Consider the following 17,905-nt stretch of genomic DNA (forward strand, 5'->3'; position numbering starts at 1 on the left):
GTAACTAGATTTATTTAATAATAATTAGTATTTGTAGTTTATTGATAATATAAAATGTTCATTAATAGTTAAATTCATAGATTTGTAAAGGGGTAAAAAATTTTAGTCATGATTTTACTATACATGGAAAAAAAAGCTTGAGCATGTTTGACAAGATGATGAACTTCTAAAAAGTTTGAACATGTAATATTGTTTGATAATGACATGAAGTTCAACTCGTGTTTGAAATAAAATTAAGGCTAAAATGCAAAATACACAATCTAAGTTTCACAATAATTTATTTCAGGCTTATAACTTTGCTTTCGTTCATTCAGTCTATTAAGTTGCAAGTTTATTTAATTAAGATCCTTCCGTCGACTTCCGTTACTTTTTTTTTAAAAAAAACATGGAAAATATTTTTCAATCATTAATTGAATTTCTTTTTAATATAAAAAATTTGAAGAAAAAAAAATTGGACAATTAATGGAAACATTTAACAAAAGTTGATGAAGAGATCTTAATTGAATAAACTTGAAACATAAATTATTGAAACGAACAAAAATAAAGTTAAAGAACTGAAATAAATTTTGGTGAAACATAGAGGATTTGTTTTGCACTTTAGCCTAAAATAAAATGAACAAACTTGAACTTTTAATACCAACTCCTTTGTAGCCTTATATTTTCCACTATTGACATCTTTTGGTGAGGCTTAAGACTTATGTAATATGAAAATGTTAAAATTAATACAAATTTTACTACAAATTTTTTATAAATTTTGTTTGGCCTATCCAAACTTGATGCTTTATATCTTAGCAAATCTTTTTGTTATTTGTAATTTTAATTGGGTAAGGACTTAGGAGAGATGATAACAGTTGCTCATAGTTTAGCTAAATTTGCTACTGCTTGTAGGTCTTTTGTTGTAATAGGCATTTTCTTCTTGTAGCCGTCTTGGATGCTTGCAAGAAGGATGTTAATATTGTTTCTCTTTAATAACAATCTTGGTTATTAACTAAAAAAAAAAACTTACAAATTAATGTGTCAATAAATATAATTAGTGGTACTTCAAATCATAGTAATAAATGGTTTAATTACTATTTTATTACTGCTATATCACTTAAAATCATTTACAATTGTATTTGAATTTGAGTTGAGCTCCAAACATGGGTGGTACACTTTGTTCAAGGGGTTCAAATGAACCACCTGGCTTAAAAAAAAAAAAATATATATATATATATATATATATTTTGAAGTTTAATACTTTAATTTATTTTTGAATTTTTTTTTGTATATCCTGACTTAAATCTTATATATTCTTATTACAAGTATTTCCAAGTCTAAGAGTAAGAGTAAGTATTTGCGAATTGTAAGTATCACTCTTTATTATAAATTTACTTTATATGTGTGTAAGTGTGTTTAATATTGATTGTGTGCTTGATTTTTTGTTATAATGTTATTTGTGTGAATAATGATATGTGTGGATGTTTGTGTGTACAATATAAATATAATATAACTTTATATAATTTAATAATTAGGAAATAAAGAGGGTTTGTTATGTGTGTGTGCGCGCACGTGCACATGCGCGTGCGTGTATTGTTATTATGTTATAATAATAAAAATTGTAAAGTTAGTGATTATTCAAGCATTTGATTGGTTAAATTGTATGAATGAGTGTAGTTGTGTGTGTCAATAATTAATACAAAGCCAATGAGTTGAGTTTAGTAATTTAGTTTAAAAAATATATATATTTTTTAAAATGACACAGATAATAATAACGGTATAAGAATAAAAATGTTAGAAAAACTTAACAAAATAAAATGGTCATAGCTACACACATTGACAATAAATACTCATAATGAACTATCATATAACAATTCAAAATTTAAAAATTTGTAGAAAGAAATTGTAAAATATATTTAAATTCTCTTTTTATTAATTTTTTTAATTTCAGTTTGTTAATGACTTCGTAAATAAAATTTCTGGCTCTAAAATATAAAAGAATAAAAAATAGGGAAAGAAAAAAAAGAAAAAAAAAAGAAAAGAAAGAAAGAAGAAAGCCCTGAAGTTCGAACCAGTAATTAGTCCTACCAAAAAGCAAAATGCTTAAAAACAAATAGTAATAATGGTGAATAATGAACAACATAATCCCAAATGCTGACTTTAGATTGTGTTTGGGCTCCACGTTTGTGCGTCCGCGTTTTCTTCGGTTCACGTTTTGTTTTGTTTTTTTTTTTTTTTTTTTTTTTTTTTGTCCGCATTTGTTGACTTTGAGAGATAAATTTCACTTTTATGAACAGTGAATATACTATTTATGTACTGTGTTGATACTGTTTACGTATTAAAAAATGTTAAAAATTGGTCATACGGTATTATTTACACATTTAAAAATTATTTTGCTACAATATTTTCAGTTTTTAGTTTCAGTAAAAAAAAAAAATCTCTCTCTCTCCTGGCAAAAAGATGTCAGAATCCCAAGAAAATCCAGTTGTAGTTTCTGTCCGTTTGTAACAAAAGAAAACAGGTGTCTCCATTATACGCTTTTCACCTGCTTAGATTGACGAGAAACAGTAAAACAAACACACACGCTTACGCAGACACGATTCCTCTTACTCAATACTCACCACTCAAACTAGTTGATGGGACCCACTTCCCCAGCAGTATGAACCTTCCCCTCACGATCACTTCCCAAGAATTTAACCCATCCATTCCTCCCTATATATAACCATCCATCTCATGCCGCTGTTAGCCAACAAAAATATTTGGCAATTCGAATCCACATCTATCTTAATTCTAATAAACCTAGTATATTCCATATTCAAACCATTTATTTTGTTTCCCATTTCCCCTCAGTTTTTTGAACATGGGTAGCCTTGGTCTGTTTTGCTTTATGGTTATACTAGCTGAAATCTTGGTGGTACAAGCCATGGCTGGAAAATCTGAGGGATCAGAGCTGAACCCATTTGGGCTTAAGGCTCAAAACAAGGTTGGGACACTTAGGATTGTGGCTAGACTTGCGGATCAGCCTGTTTCTAGTGTTGCAGGGTCACCAGAGGGTAATAAGGAGTACGCCAATGTGGCTGAAGCTCCGGAGATCAGACGGCTGGGAAAGCATCACTCTGACAAGTCTGTGGCTGGTGGGGGTGTCATCATTGGTGGCCTTGTCACTGCTATTTTTGCAGCTGTTTTTTGCTACATTCGGGTTACGAGAAAAAGAGCTGATGTTCACTGAGCTTGTATGATCTGGTGAAATTTTGAGATCTTATTACAGAGATTTTCAAACAAAAAAGAAAAAAAATTGTTTAGTGTAGAAGTCAAGTGAGTAAAGGAGTGAGTGATTCATTTTGATACAAACACATAATGTGGTGTGAGGCAGAGGAATTAGTGTAATTCGTTTTAGATATTGTGAATATATGATTGATGAGCGAAGTATGTGGCCTTTTATGTTTGCATTGTCCTACTTTTAATTGTCTTTCTTGCCAAGGCGTTTGCAACTTTGCATTGTCATACTTTATTTTTCTGTGTGTTGATTTGTTCACTTCCTTATTAGGAAGCTGAGATGTGTGTGCATAATGTGTTGGTGTGGAATTATGAAGGAACTGCTAAAGATGAAGTACATTATTATGAATTAAAATGATAATAAAGAATTGTATTGTAGTACCGCTATGATCTGGCCTTCTGTTCTCTCATCAGTGGCTGTAGTTGTGTTCACTAATTTAATTTTTGAGGTAAATTATGGTCCAATAATTTGCAGGCTGTTAGATTCATTTTTCCTATTTTTCTCTTTGGAGATAACGATTAGAAAATATTTCTGAAGGATTTTAGTAACTTGCATGATTTTTAGAGTTCCAAAGAGGTAGGAATAAATGCGAAGCAAGCTCCTACCTCTATGTCACTACCGGCGAGTGGCTGCCTCTACCTTAATTGTTGCAACCGCCCAAGGTAAATAGCACTAATTAATTGAATTAATGGAACTGATTTAACAATTTTAACATGAAAGAAAGAAAAAAAGAAAAGAAAAAAGAAGCAAATTGATATATAAACAAATAAGCTCACCCAAAAAAGAAGGGCATTTATGGACCTTTAATTTTTTGGTGCGAACAGGGAAGGGATTTACTATAGACTTGACCAAGAGACGAGTCCAATAGTTTTAGGTTTTTATCACGCTGAACGCCTTAAATTTTGGTGTATAATTGCGCTTGTTTGGTGGGAAGTTAGTGTAGTCAAAAGAAGGGCCAAATCTTCCATATGAACTCACAGTCACATGTGGTCGTCTATAGTCTATACTTTTTTAACTTCATATCAGCTTCTGCGGTCAGTCTTCCAATTAATGTGGGAACACTCACAAAAGCAAATGAGAACTTGCTGAAAATCTCAATGAGAAACAAGTTTTTAATTTGCCTTATATGCTCAGATATAACTTATAGTAATAGTATAGTAAAATAAATAGTATATTTTTTTAATGAGAAAAAAAGATTTGTTAGTAGTCATTGTTAATATTATTGGATCTAAAAAGCTGGGGGTCCAATTCCCCTTTGACTACTGTCGCCAACTCATTTTTAAATAGTTGGCAATCCCATTGAAAGTTTAAGCTTTATGAGCATTCTTACTGCATTGTTTATCTATGTCATTTGCAATTGAAAATGAAATTATCTATTTCCTAGTTTTTTAAGTTCACTACTCTTTTATTTTTATATAAAACAAACCCCAGAACTTTTTAATTTCTTTATCCCATAAATCTCCTTACATCTACTCCTAATTCCTAAACCTCATTTCAAAGAAGAAAAGTACTACTAAAATATACTACTATATTAAACTATAATTAAAGCTATTAATTACTTCTTTGAGTTAGGTTAGGTATCCTCTCAGCCAAAAAAAAAAAAAGAGTTAGGTTAGGTATACATTTAAAATTAGTTTCTAGGTAGCAGTCACTGAAGCCAGAGGTTGCGGTTCCTAATTTTTTCCGGCATAAATGAAATTTTTTTGAATTTTTTTTTTTTGGGTAAGATTTTTTTTTTTTTTTTTTTGGATGGAAAAATTATTTGAAACTTTCGTTTTTTTATCGGATGTCCCCTAAGGGACAAATTATTTGAAACTTTAATTAGCCTTTGAAGCACCGCCCTATACTGACTAGACTAGAGCTTAAAAGGTGATAAATGAGTTGGGATGACCAATATTCGGCTAAAGGAGTAATTTTTATGCATTTTTGGAGTATGGAGAATGGTGTTCATTCTTCTCACAGCCATGGTGGGGTTTACTCATTAAATTCGTGGTAAAGTCCATCATAAATGTGAGAGTAAAAAACACAATTTTTCTTTATTCAGGAGTACCGAGCATCAGCATCTTGAAATTCCAATTCTACTCTATTTTACCATCCCAAAAAGTCATTTTATCATTATATCATACTATTTTACAATACCTTCAGCATCCCAACGTTTTATTTTCCTATTCTACTCATTAACATAATATATTTACACAATAAAGTATATTTTTTATTTTTTATTTTTTCCAATTTTCTCCTCCACCTTCCCTCAACCTCTATCATCGCGCCTCTACTGCCCAGTCACCACCACCGTGCCTCCACCATGCCCACCACGCCACCACTGCCCACTACCCACCAAAATCCCACCGGAACAAAAACCCATATTAAAAAAAAAAAAAAACCCACGCCAACCAAAACGCAGAACCCAGACCTTGCCGACCAAGCACGACACAGCAACCCACGGTCAAACACAGCAACCCACCCTCTCCGATTCAAACCTTTGTCAAACCCATTGGAGCCATCTCCAGCAAACCCAGCCTGTCGATCCATGCCGATCCAAACCCACCACCATGCCTAGATTAAACCACGAACCCAACCCATCTCCGGTGCAAGCCTTGAAGGAGAAAGAGAGATGTGAGATGAGAGAAAGAGTGAGGACCGAGAGAAAGAGGGACTTTGTAGGGAGTGGGAGACGGAGAGACAGAGTGGGAGTGAGGGAGAGAGGACTAAAAGAGAGAGAGAACTGATGGAATAAAAAACTAATATTTAGCTTTAGAATTGTGCTACAGTGCAATTCTAAAGGTAGAATTGCACTATAGCTGTATTGCAAAATTTTTTGCAATACTTGGGTTTTGCATTCCTTAATGCTGAGCACTTTGGAGCTTGAAATGTCAAATTCTCCTTACATTTGGCATTTGCATTCCCTAGTGCTGATGATCGAGTTTTCTATGCTAAAAAACTAAAGAAACCCAAATCAAATCTGATTGTAGATAAAGAAAACTTCTTGTACAAAGCATTCCAACTCCATTTAGGCCAAAAGGCTCAAACCCAACTATTGGTAAAATTTTTGTGATCACATAAAGCATTTGGGTCTAAATCTTGCTTATATTAAACATTAATTGATGTTTTAGTATTTTCTTTAAAAAAAAAAAAAAACCTACTAATGTTTTGATTTTTTTTTTTTTTTGGTTAATAGGATAGATATTATATTAACAACCAACAACAAAAATTATAAACTGCCCACAGAGGCAAGAGTACTGGCAACATGCCTATAATAATATAACCCATTTTTATCAGAGTTTAACAAAATATACAAATCATCAACAAAGGGGGGAGTATCAAACATAGCAAAATTTTCCAACATAACACAGCCCCTTTTAGCCAAAAAGTCGGCACATTGATTTGCCTCTCTAAAACAATGCCTCACCCGGATTTGCACAAATCTTGCTATGAGGGACCTGCAATCATTCAACAAAGGAGAGTAACTCCGGTTAGGACATTCAGCATCATTGAGCAACTCCACAATCACCTTGGCATTAAGTTCCACCTCTAGCTGGTGTATGCCCAATTGAATGGCCATGATGTTTTGATTTAATAATAAAATATAATCATCATAAAATATATCTTATAATATATATATATTTTTTATAAAACTACTCCCAAAACCAGTAAGTGATTATTTTATTTTCTTGAGAGCAAACCAAAAAGTGATGTACTTATATAATAAATTGCTGTGTAAACTTGTAACGCCAATTTTGCCATATGGCTATGATTATGAATAAATGTACGAGTGTGACACTGACAAGGAAACTCTCTCACCCATGTTTTTTTTCCTCAGATCTCTTTTCCCTAACCGCCAACATCCGACCGTTGTACCCTTCAACGGCAAAATCATTTGAATTTCCCGCGTTACTATTAACATTTCTCAACCGCTATTCTGTATCACCTTTCCATCTAAACAATGCCAACGTCCACTTCACCTTCGATTTCAACTCCTTCTATGTGTCTTTTATTGATAATTCCACCCACAAGACCCATTTGAATCAAATCCATGCCCACTTACTGGCCTCTGGATTGCAGGATTGTCGGTTTTTGATTACTAAGTTGATCAATGTGAGCTGTAATCTTGGAGAAATTCGTTATGCGCGTAAGGTGTTTGATGAATTTCCTGACCCAGATGTGTTTTTGTGGAATGCGATTATTAGAGGTTATTCAATGCACAATATGTTTGGTGATGTGATTGAAATGTATTCGAGGATGCAAATGGCGGGGGTGAGTCCGGATTGCTTTACTTTTTCGTATGTGCTAAAAGCTTGCAGTGGCTTGCTGGCTCTTGAAATGGGCTGGCGGGTACATGGACAGATACTTAGACATGGGTTTGAATTGGATGTGTTTGTGCAGAATTCACTTGTTGCAATGTATGCAAAATGTAGTCAGATTAGGCATGCTAGGATGGTGTTTGATGGTTTATATGATAGGACGATTGTCACGTGGACTTCCATCATTTCTGGGTATACGCAAAATGGTGAGCCTATTGAAGCATTGAGAATATTCAGTCAGATGAGACAGAGTAATGTGAAACCAGATTGGATAGCTCTTGTAAGTGTTCTTAGGGCTTATACTGATGTTGAGGATTTGGAACAAGGAAAATCTGTTCATGGTTATGTCATTAAGATGGGTCTTGAATATGAACCAGACTTGCTCATTTCACTCACTGCCATGTATGCAAAATGTGGGCAAGTGACAGTTGCGAGATCTTTCTTTAATCAGATGAAGCTACCAAATTTGATTCTGTGGAATGCTATGATTTCAGGTTATGCGAAGAATGGTTATGCTGAGGAAGCTGTAGGGCTATTTCGTGAGATGATTGGTAAGAACATAAGTGTAGATTCTATAACTGTGAGGTCTGCCATCTTAGCTTGTGCCCAAGTGGGGTCCCTTGAATTAGCGAGATGGATGGATGATTATATCATGAGGAGTGAGTGTAGAGATGATGTTTTTGTTAATACAGCCCTTATTGATATGTATGCTAAATGTGGGAGTCTAGATTTTGCTCGCATCATTTTTGATAGAACACTACAAAAGGATGTAGTTGTGTGGAGTGCCATGATTGTGGGCTATGGATTGCATGGTCGGGGCCGAGAGGCCATTGATCTTTACCATGCCATGAAGCAATCTGGTGTATGCCCTAATGATGTCACCTTTGTTGGGCTACTCATGGCATGCAATCATTCAGGCCTCGTAGAAGAGGGATGGGAACTTTTCCACCGTATGAAAGATTATGATATAGAGCCCCGCCACCAGCATTATGCTTGTGTGGTTGATCTTCTTGGACGTGCAGGCTGTTTGAGTCAAGCTTATGATTTTATCATGAACATGCCAATTGAACCAGGTGTTAGTGTATGGGGAGCACTTCTTAGTGCATGCAAGATCTATCGCCATGTGACTTTGGGAGAATATGCTGCAGAGCAGCTTTTCTCATTAGACCCATATAATACAGGGCATTATGTGCAGCTTTCTAATCTGTATGCTTCAGTCCGTTTGTGGGATTGTGTGGCAAAGGTACGTGTATTGATGAAGGAGAAAGGACTTAGTAAGGACCTTGGGTATAGTTTGATTGAGGTCAATGGAAAGCTTCAGGCATTTCGTGTGGGAGACAAGTCACATCCAAGGTATAAGGAAATTTCTGTGGAGCTTGAGAGACTGGAGAAGAGGTTGAAGGAGGCAGGATTTGTCCCGCATACAGATTCAGTTTTTCATGACTTGAATTATGAAGAGACAGAGGAGATTCTCTGTAATCATAGTGAAAGGTTAGCAATTGCTTATGGGCTCATTAGTACTCCTCCTGGAACTACCCTTAGAATAATAAAGAATCTTAGGGCATGTGTAAATTGTCATTCAGCGACCAAGTTTATTTCAAAGCTTGTTAACAGGGAGATAGTTGTTCGGGATGCAAATCGATTCCATCATTTCAAGGATGGAGTATGCTCCTGTGGGGACTATTGGTGAGAGCCTGAGAGGGAAGGCTGATTCTTCACATTACAGTAAGTTTCCTCTGTTTCAGTTCTGCTTCATGTGTATCAAAGAAGCAAATCAATGTTCCACTACTGCACCTCAAATTTTTGTGGGTTGGAAAGTAACATTTTTGGTCTGAGATAATTTGTGGGGCATTTTTTTGCATTGCTTGCATACAGAAAGGTGCTAACCCCCAAAGAAAATCTGCCTGGTTGTGGGGAGGGGTTGCAAGTTGCAGTAGCTGCAGAAAAGGTTGCTGTTTAATTGGATCAAGAGGCAGAAAAACTGTGCAGCTCACAACTGCTGAAAATGGCTCTGCTTAGCGGCTTTGTAGGGGCTCTCTACATGAGAAATCTCTCTTTGCGATAGAATTTCAGGTATGCAATTCATGTCATTGAGATCCATGTTTCTTTATTATGTTTATTTGACGGATAAGTTGGTATCGGATATTATGTAGATGTGAACCTAGAGAAACTGGTATAGATTACTGTTAAGTAATGTAGGATGTGAAAATATGTTCCTTGAAGCTTAGAGAGCTAATCTCAAGCACTTTAAATGCAGCAATGGGTCTCTTGGGATTTTTGCAACATGTCTTTTTCATTTAGTATAGAATCATTTGGAAAGAGGGGGCAAGGAGTATCTTCTTATGGATGCCAAGTCTCTGGTTGTAGCAAATATTGTTATTCCGTACTTTTATTAGAATAATTTGCAACAATGGTCATGTCTAGCTTTTTTGTAAAATCATTGGTAAGGTAAGTTTCACCTTTTGTGCCACATGTTTGGCGAGTTTTCTTACTTGATTTGTGTTGGAGTTTGCACCAAATGTCTAGTGTAAGATGAGTTCAAGGCTTATACACTTGAGCCTAGTTTACTTGACTGTGTCGACATCTGACGAAGAGACTCCCTCAGGCATGTTTGTAAAAAAATTCTTGGGCCTAAAGCATCCCACTTTTGATATGGTGGTTCATTTAGAACTTCAGTTCATCCAAAATGGAATATTGCAAATCACTAGATATTTTTGTTATAAAGTTAGGATAGGCTTACTTTGTCCTCACCGTTTGAGCAGGGCTTCTCCTATTAACTTTTGCTTTTGCTTTGTGGCATAGTTTAGATCAGTAGTCTTTGCTGTTGACTTTTCAACTCTTTGAAGGCATTGCAATGCTTGCTTGGAGTTTATGCTTCTGTTTTGATGGAGAACCATGGTAGCAACCGTTGACGCAGATAAAAGGCGTCTTTCTGATTTTTAGGGATGGGCTATGCTAATAGTGCAATGGGTCTTATTTTGGTTATATTTGAATTTAGTTATTTATTTGAGCTTAGTAGTAAGGCCCAAGGAGTTCAAGTCCAAGTCTTATTAAAAATTTCAGTAAGTCTTATTTCCACTAGGAATAGGTATTAGTCTTCTATTTTAAGGAATGTAATGCTTTCTATTGGAAGAAGAATAAGATTTCTGAATTTTCAGAGGCTATGAAGCTTTGTTGAGGTTTGCGTGATGCAACCTTCCCCTTAGAGATGTGATGCCAAGGAAACCCTAGATGTGGACTGTGACGCTTAGGAAGTCTATTTGTAATGCCTAGAATTTTTTATTTTTTGTTCATAAATTCACAGAACTTAAACCCTTGCGAACACAAACTGGTTTGTCACCCTTTAAACCCTAAAATCCAAAACTTTAAAATCCTAAAGCCCCCAATCCCCATCCATCAAATAGCCCCACATAGCCCTCAAACAGCCTTGTTACTGTTCACAGCACTGGAACATAAACCCAAATCATGGTTTTCTCCCCTTTGTTTTATCCCCAAATCCCATTATTCTTTTCCTCATTAGAAACCCGAGTAATCCTTGTTATTTCCAACTTTTCTCCCACCAACCTATCTCTAATTCTCAAAATATCAGTGCTGGCCAGATCTGGTCCAGGAATTCTAAGTTAGATTTTGCTTTGTTCCCCCTTGTCCCACATCATGTTTATAATTCTGAGAAATTGAGCATAAATTATTAGCAATTGCTCCAATCAAAATGAAAAGGATAAAACAACAGAAAATTAGAATTTGATGGTTGAATTTGAACAATCAACCTATTCCATTACATTACTAGTGCAAAATTGGTGTCTTACTGGAAACAGAAAAGTCCAACTTTTGGGTTGGGAAAAGAAGATATGAAAGAGTTAGTTAACCATCTGCTGCATATGGATTGAAATGAATGACAATAATGGAAAGAGAAATAGAAGTCATCATTTATGTTGGATATTAAATATGTGACCATTTACATTGAATTGGAATAGTTAGTTATTGTCATAACTTCAATAGTACATCACATAAATTCCTGCAAGCATTCTGAGCTGCCACCTAACATGTATTCTCTGGTATAATCAAGTAAACCAGTTGAATCAGAAAAGTGTGGTGTCTTCACTTGGATAGTCTAGGTGGCCATGATTCTTATAGCATGTCAGCCGTTCCTTGTTTATCATTTCTTAGGTCAGTTAAATATCTGATCTTTCTTTAACTTCAATTTTTTTTTTTTTTTTAAATGACTACTTTGTTTGTATCTTACATTAAATAGGGAACTCAAGTTTCTTTTTCTTACTTTAATACAATTACTAGATTCAACTCCCTTATGCTATTAATTGGCATGTGGAGGGTCAATTTTCTAGTAAGTTTATGTGTTATCTGACTCTTTGTTTGCATTGGTTGTCCTCAAAGCTTCTAGCAGAAAAGGGGCTTTTGTTTGGGACTAATATATTCTACATCATCCACTTTGCACCTTCGTACAGGACATTTAAAATCTGATCTTCAAAGGGGCTTTTGTTTGGGACTAATATATTCTACATCATCCACTTTGCACCTTCGTACAGGACATTTAAAATCTGATCTTCTTGTTTTAGCTGCCTTTCTTGAACTTACTGCCAACCTTGAAATATTGATTGTGGATAAATGTTCAAGTTATTTTACAACAATGTGAGTATAAGGCATTTCTAGTTGTTTTAAATATTGCCATTTAGGCAAATGCTTGTCTCCCCATTGCTGATCATTTCGTGATTTTCATATTTTTGTTCCCGTTTTCAGGAGAGCTCATCAAAAGGGAATATAGGTGAACTAATCAATCTCAGCTTCCCAAGCCTTGAACAAGTCAAGATAAAATCTTTTCTCAGAACAGATAATGCATTAAAATTTTGTGAGGATTTTAGAAAAGCAAGAACTGGTCTTGGAAGATATTGAATTGATTCCTGCGAAGGTGGTCAAGGACTTGATTCCAAGATGTTAGTGGATTTGGATGAAATTTGTCAAGTGACACCAACCAGGGGTGGACTTTAATGTTTGATTTTAACTTAATCTAGTTATAGAGTCTGCCATATATTTTAAAGAAGTTATAGATGTTTTAGTTTCTGCTGTTGGATTTATGGTTTGGTTGTGTGATGTCCAGATTGATATTGAATTAGTTGAGTGTATTATGTGGACGTATGTTGAGTAACTTGGTCCCACATTGGACATAAATTGAGTCGAGTATAGATGTGACTAGTGCTTTTCTTAGGTTTTTTGAAAATGATTTTCATTTTTATTTTTTTTATTATAAGAGAAAATGATTGTCGTGCAAGACTAATAAAGCCAACAGCATCTTTCTCTTTTATCAGAATAAGGTGTCTAACTTACTAATAATAAAAGAAACCTCACTAAATCAAGTTTCCAGAGCTCAAAAGATGAAGTATATATGGTTTGCAGTAGATAGTGTTTGAGCTTCAATCGTATATAACTCATACAATCAAGTTTCCCAACCTCATTTAATTTAATAGCTTAGGTTATGTCCATGATGTGCATGTCGATTATCCAAACTCTAGGTACGTATGAATTTCAAACTTTCGAAACTTTCATTAATTTGTGAGAACCAGCATGTTTATTCTCATCTGAGCAGGCAGCAGCATCCTCTTAGTCTAGGTGACCCTTGAACTAATTACCAGTCTTTCACAACAGGATAATCATTTTGGCTTTTAAGAAATTGAAAACAAACTTGGTTAATAGGGAACAGTATGAATCAGCTATAGGCTTCTTTTTGGCTTTTAAGAAATTGAAAACAAACTTCTTTTTATTTATAGTTTTTGGTTTCTATTTTATTTTGCTTCGGAACCCTTAAGCCTTTAAGTAATTACCCATAATAGATTCGTATACTCCCATCTTTTAAAATAGATTCGTATACTCCCATCTTTTAAAATAAGAAAAAGCTCTGCTTGACTAGAAGGCCATGCTTTCTGCACGAAATCCTATTTATTTTATGAGAATATTTTCAATATGCTATGGAATCTCATGTCAATACCACATTAACCAAACTATTTGGTAATTTAAAGAATGACATTACCATGCTAGTGATTGTGTTTTATGTAGCATTTTCTTGTTGTATGATGCTGGTAATGAGAGCTAAAAACAAAGCCTTAATAGGTCACACACCAAATGATTTTTTATTCTTTCTTATTTTTATTTATTTATTGGTTTTGTATACACAAAGAGTAATGTTAGAAATACATTTTTTTTCTTTAAAAAAAATACAAATTTATTTTGATGATTAAAGTAAACAATTTTTGGTTTTTATTTATTTATTTATTTTAAAATTTCATTTTGGTTCTTTATGTTTTAAAGTTTTCATTTTGGCCATTCATGTTTGATTTAGTTTTCATATTAGCCCTTTATGTTTTAAAATTTTAATTTTTGCTCTTCATATTTAATTAAATTTTCTATTTGATCCTTCATATTTGAATAAGTTTTTTTATTTGACCCTTTATGGAAATGAAAAATTTGAAATGTAAAAGGGCCAAATAGAAAACCGAATTAAACATGAAGATCCAAAATAAAAATTTTAAAATGTAAAATGGTCAAAATGAAAATTTCGAAACAACAAAAGGGACCAATCTAAAACAAATTCAACTTTAAGGACAAAAAGTGTATTTCAAAATTATTTTATTTTATTTTATATTTTATAGATATGATTGTTATGAACATATAATCATTTATCTATGATCTTTATCATTAGATCAAAACATCAATTCGGTTTTGGTGTTACCTAGAAAAATTAAAGCCTAATTCTTTTTTCAAAGAGAATAGATTTTCCTAGTTAAGCTCATTAAAATTCACAATTTTTTCTATAATTTATTAAGCCGATAAGTTGTAATTGTTTTGAAGTGATGTCACTATTTTTATTGTAAAGACTAATGTTTATTATACATATCTTAATACACACTTTTACACACAATTGAAAAGAAATTGAAATTATGACTTAATTTGGAAATTGTGACTTCAAATTTTTTTTTGAGGAAATTGTGACTTCATTCAAGTCATGATTTTAATTATTTTTCAATTGTGTTTAAAAATGTGTACATTAAAGTATTTCAACTTTCAATAATATTTATCTTATTGTAAATAGCTAATAACATATTATTTTAGTTGTGAAAATTTTTGTGTAACTTTGTTTATTTGATATTCAAAAAATTTGAAACTAACTCAAAAAAGTCTCAAACGCTGTTCTCGTTCTCACCTTACTTTACACTTTGAAAGTTTCAAAGTTCAAACCCTAATTAACCATCTTACTCAAACAGTCAAACTACACTAGTGAGTCTACTGAAAAACAAAGAAACAAAAAAAAGTGCCAACAAATTTCAATGGAAACAAGATCTACAAGGCGCAAGAAGCCTTCCCACATTGCTGAAAATGGCATCGATCGGATCAGTGATCTTCCTGATGCTGTTCTCCATCACATTCTCTTGCTCCTACCCATCAAATCAATCGCACAAACCAGTCTCTTATCCAAGCGATGGAGATCTCTCTGGTCCTCCTTCCCTGACCTTGACTTCACCACCATAAACATTAACCCAAATACCATTTCTTCCATAAATCATAACCCAAATGCCAAAAACTCTCAATCACACTCTTCTTCTACTACAGGACTGGACTTCATAACTAGGGTTTTAGGTCACCGTGACAAAAACTCAGACCTAAGGATCCTTCGTTTTCGAGGAAGTTTAAGTTTCTCTCATCTAAATGGTATCATTCGCCGTGCCATTCGACATAATGTTCAACAACTTGATGTTGAGGTTGCCACTGATGATTACTTTAACTTCCCACGTTCCATTATAGCAAGTGAATCATTGCGTGTTCTTAAATTAAAATCTCGTTTCCCAGGTTTTCGTTTGCCTCCTTCGTCAGTTATGAAGGATGGTTTTCGATCACTCCACACGTTGTCTCTTTCGCTTATCATTTTACACAACCAGCCCTCACTTGTGGACTTGTTCTCATCAGATTCATCATCGTTTCCACTCTTGAAGAAATTGAGTCTCGACGCGTGTTTCGGGTTGAGACATCTTAGTGTTGGATGCAAGGCACTTGAAGAGTTAACCTTGGAAAATTGTTTTCAGCTACAAGATTTGAGTATTTCAGGTCCAAAATTGGAGAGATTGCGTGTAGCGCGTTGTTTTGATGCTTCTGGGGGTAAGAGTTGGGTAGAGATCAATGTACCCAGACTCAAAATCTTGCACTGGGTACGTAATGCCATCACTGATTATAGTGATCTTGAGAATTTAAGTTTGCTGCATGAGGTATCTATTGGTTTCTTTGTACTTCATGAAGATGTAAGTGTGGTCAAGCTTCATAGCGTGTCCAATTTTTTGTCTGGACTCTCTCATGCCCATTACTTAACACTTGAAAGCCAATGTGTCCAGGTACTTGTCATCTGATCTTTCTCTTTAGATCACTTTGTCTATATATTTTTATTTTTAGACTAATACATGTTTCTGTGTATGATTAGGATATAAAAAGAATCAAGATTTGATTCTAAAGTCCATTATTTATGGTTAGCTTTGAAATTTATTTTCATAATCAATCTGTAGCTCAAGAAAATTCACTCTAATCCAATACTAGAGTTAAATGATATTTAAGTATTCGGCAGAGATAAACGTGAACATGTGATAACTACTAACAGCTAGGGACTTCTTTTGGAATAAATTTGCCGCCTTGTATCATTCCAGCATGGTAAAAAGCACAACACCCTAGTTTTTATTTTGTTGTTGAAGTTATGGTTGAGCTAGTATTTTCCCAGAAGAAACAATCATGGGAATTCGCTAGGGGTAACACCTAAATTTAGTTAATCAACTTTGTGTTATTTCCATGTTTGTTGTGTGACTGGTTAAAAAGTAAAGTACCACATTTGATATTAATAAGAAAAATAAGTAGTTAATATAATATAATTAAATTTAAACTCATTGACTTAAGCTTTTAGGTGAAGTGATGTCCATATATATTATATAAACTATTCAATTAGAGTGTCTCTCTAATGTACAAGGAAGACTCCCATGTTTGCATAATTCATAATTGAGTAAAGGGCATTTTATTGGTGATGATGATGAATGACACTTGGATTGTAAAGAAAAAGAGACTAGCGCCAACATCAACTATATAATATATTATGGTGGGATAGTGAGAATTGTATAACCGTTGTGATATATACGTTTGTGCCAATAATTTTAGGAACACAACAAATTTTATAATATTTTTACAACTATTGGTGTAGCATGTTGAGATTGATGCTAATAAATACTCCATGTGAAAGTAATATCACTCTAATTACAATTTGCTACATTAACAATTGTCATGGGAAAGATTGCTAAAATTATTGTGTCCCTAGTTTAATACTTCGTGTCTTGGTCTCCTGCATACCAACAGTTGGCTAAATGTTGCATGGTTGTTGATTTTATTGTATTTCCATAATCACTGCTGAATCTAATTAATATATATTGCTATATATGATAATTTTCTTTTGTTTATTTAGGCTTTTGGGTTTGGTTGCTTGGTTCACCATTTCACCTAGCCCTCTTTTGTTGCAGATTCTATCAAGCAATAATTATTTTGCAGTTTATCTACAGCCGTTTAATAACCTCAGATCTTTGGAGTTGCATACTGGTTTCAAAAAAAATAATGTCCTAGGATTAGCATGCCTATTCAGGAGCTCTCCCACATTGCATACTCTTATTCTCAAGATTATTAATGATTACAAGATTGAAAGGAGAGTAAGTTTTATGCATGCATTACTTCTGATTAATTTATTCTCCAATTACTAGTACAAACTCTCTTCATATTAATTTCACTTCTCTTCCTTAGCAATGGAATAGGGACTTGTGGGATATGTCTAGCTCTGAGGAAGAACAATTTTGGGAATCTCAAACCCATACTTTGAAGTCCTTCCTACATCACCTGAAGGTAGTAAAGATCCATGGGTTCTTAGAATGTGAGAATGAGGTTAGTCTAGCAAAGTTTCTGCTAAAGCATGGAAAAGCCCTTCAAGAGATGACACTGTGCACAGGACACAGCAGTGCTAGAGACTCTCTCAGGCGACAGAAGATTAGGTCACAGATGATGGGATTTTCTTGGGCTTCTTCTAATGCTAAAATTGCATTTCACTAGGCTGGTGAAACATTCTTGGACTTTCTAATCATGGAGTAAGCTTGCTTATTGAAAATTATTCTCTCTTAAGTTCACTACTTGTGAATTTTCTTTTAATTTGACGACTAGCTAGCAGATTCTACTTTAGACTTGGTAGAGCCCAGATATCTTGGGAAATCTTTGTTGAATTTTGTTTAATTAAAATGAAATCAAGAAATAAGTTAGTGTTTTATACTGATGGCAA

General features: G+C 34.1%; 2 protein-coding genes across 5 annotated transcripts; both read left to right on the top strand.

Moving 5' to 3' along the window:
* Positions 1–6,918: 6,918 nt before the first annotated feature.
* On the top strand, positions 6,919–12,774 carry LOC126695413 (pentatricopeptide repeat-containing protein At3g12770). 4 transcript variants are annotated; one of them, XM_050392148.1, is made up of 4 exons: positions 6,919–9,279; positions 9,430–9,627; positions 11,947–12,201; positions 12,310–12,774. In XM_050392148.1, the coding sequence occupies exon 1, from the start codon at positions 6,998–7,000 to the stop codon at positions 9,242–9,244; it is 2,247 nt and encodes a 748-aa protein (XP_050248105.1). In that variant the 5' UTR covers positions 6,919–6,997; the 3' UTR covers positions 9,245–9,279; positions 9,430–9,627; positions 11,947–12,201; positions 12,310–12,774. The 4 variants fall into 4 exon arrangements, with proteins under 4 accessions (XP_050248105.1, XP_050248104.1, XP_050248106.1 ...); XM_050392147.1 differs by having other exon boundaries at positions 12,018–12,201; XM_050392149.1 differs by having other exon boundaries at positions 12,099–12,201.
* Positions 12,775–14,888: 2,114 nt separating this feature from the next.
* LOC126696248 (putative F-box/FBD/LRR-repeat protein At4g03220) lies at positions 14,889–17,682 on the top strand. The gene is made up of 3 exons (XM_050393017.1): positions 14,889–15,944; positions 17,106–17,288; positions 17,380–17,682. Exons 1-3 carry the CDS (start codon positions 14,889–14,891, stop codon positions 17,680–17,682), a joined length of 1,542 nt encoding a protein of 513 aa, XP_050248974.1.
* The last annotated feature ends 223 nt before the right edge of the window (positions 17,683–17,905 follow it).

The sequence above is a fragment of the Quercus robur genome, chromosome 8 (genome assembly GCF_932294415.1).
Source record: "Quercus robur chromosome 8, dhQueRobu3.1, whole genome shotgun sequence".
Taxonomy (NCBI): Eukaryota; Viridiplantae; Streptophyta; class Magnoliopsida; order Fagales; family Fagaceae; genus Quercus; species Quercus robur.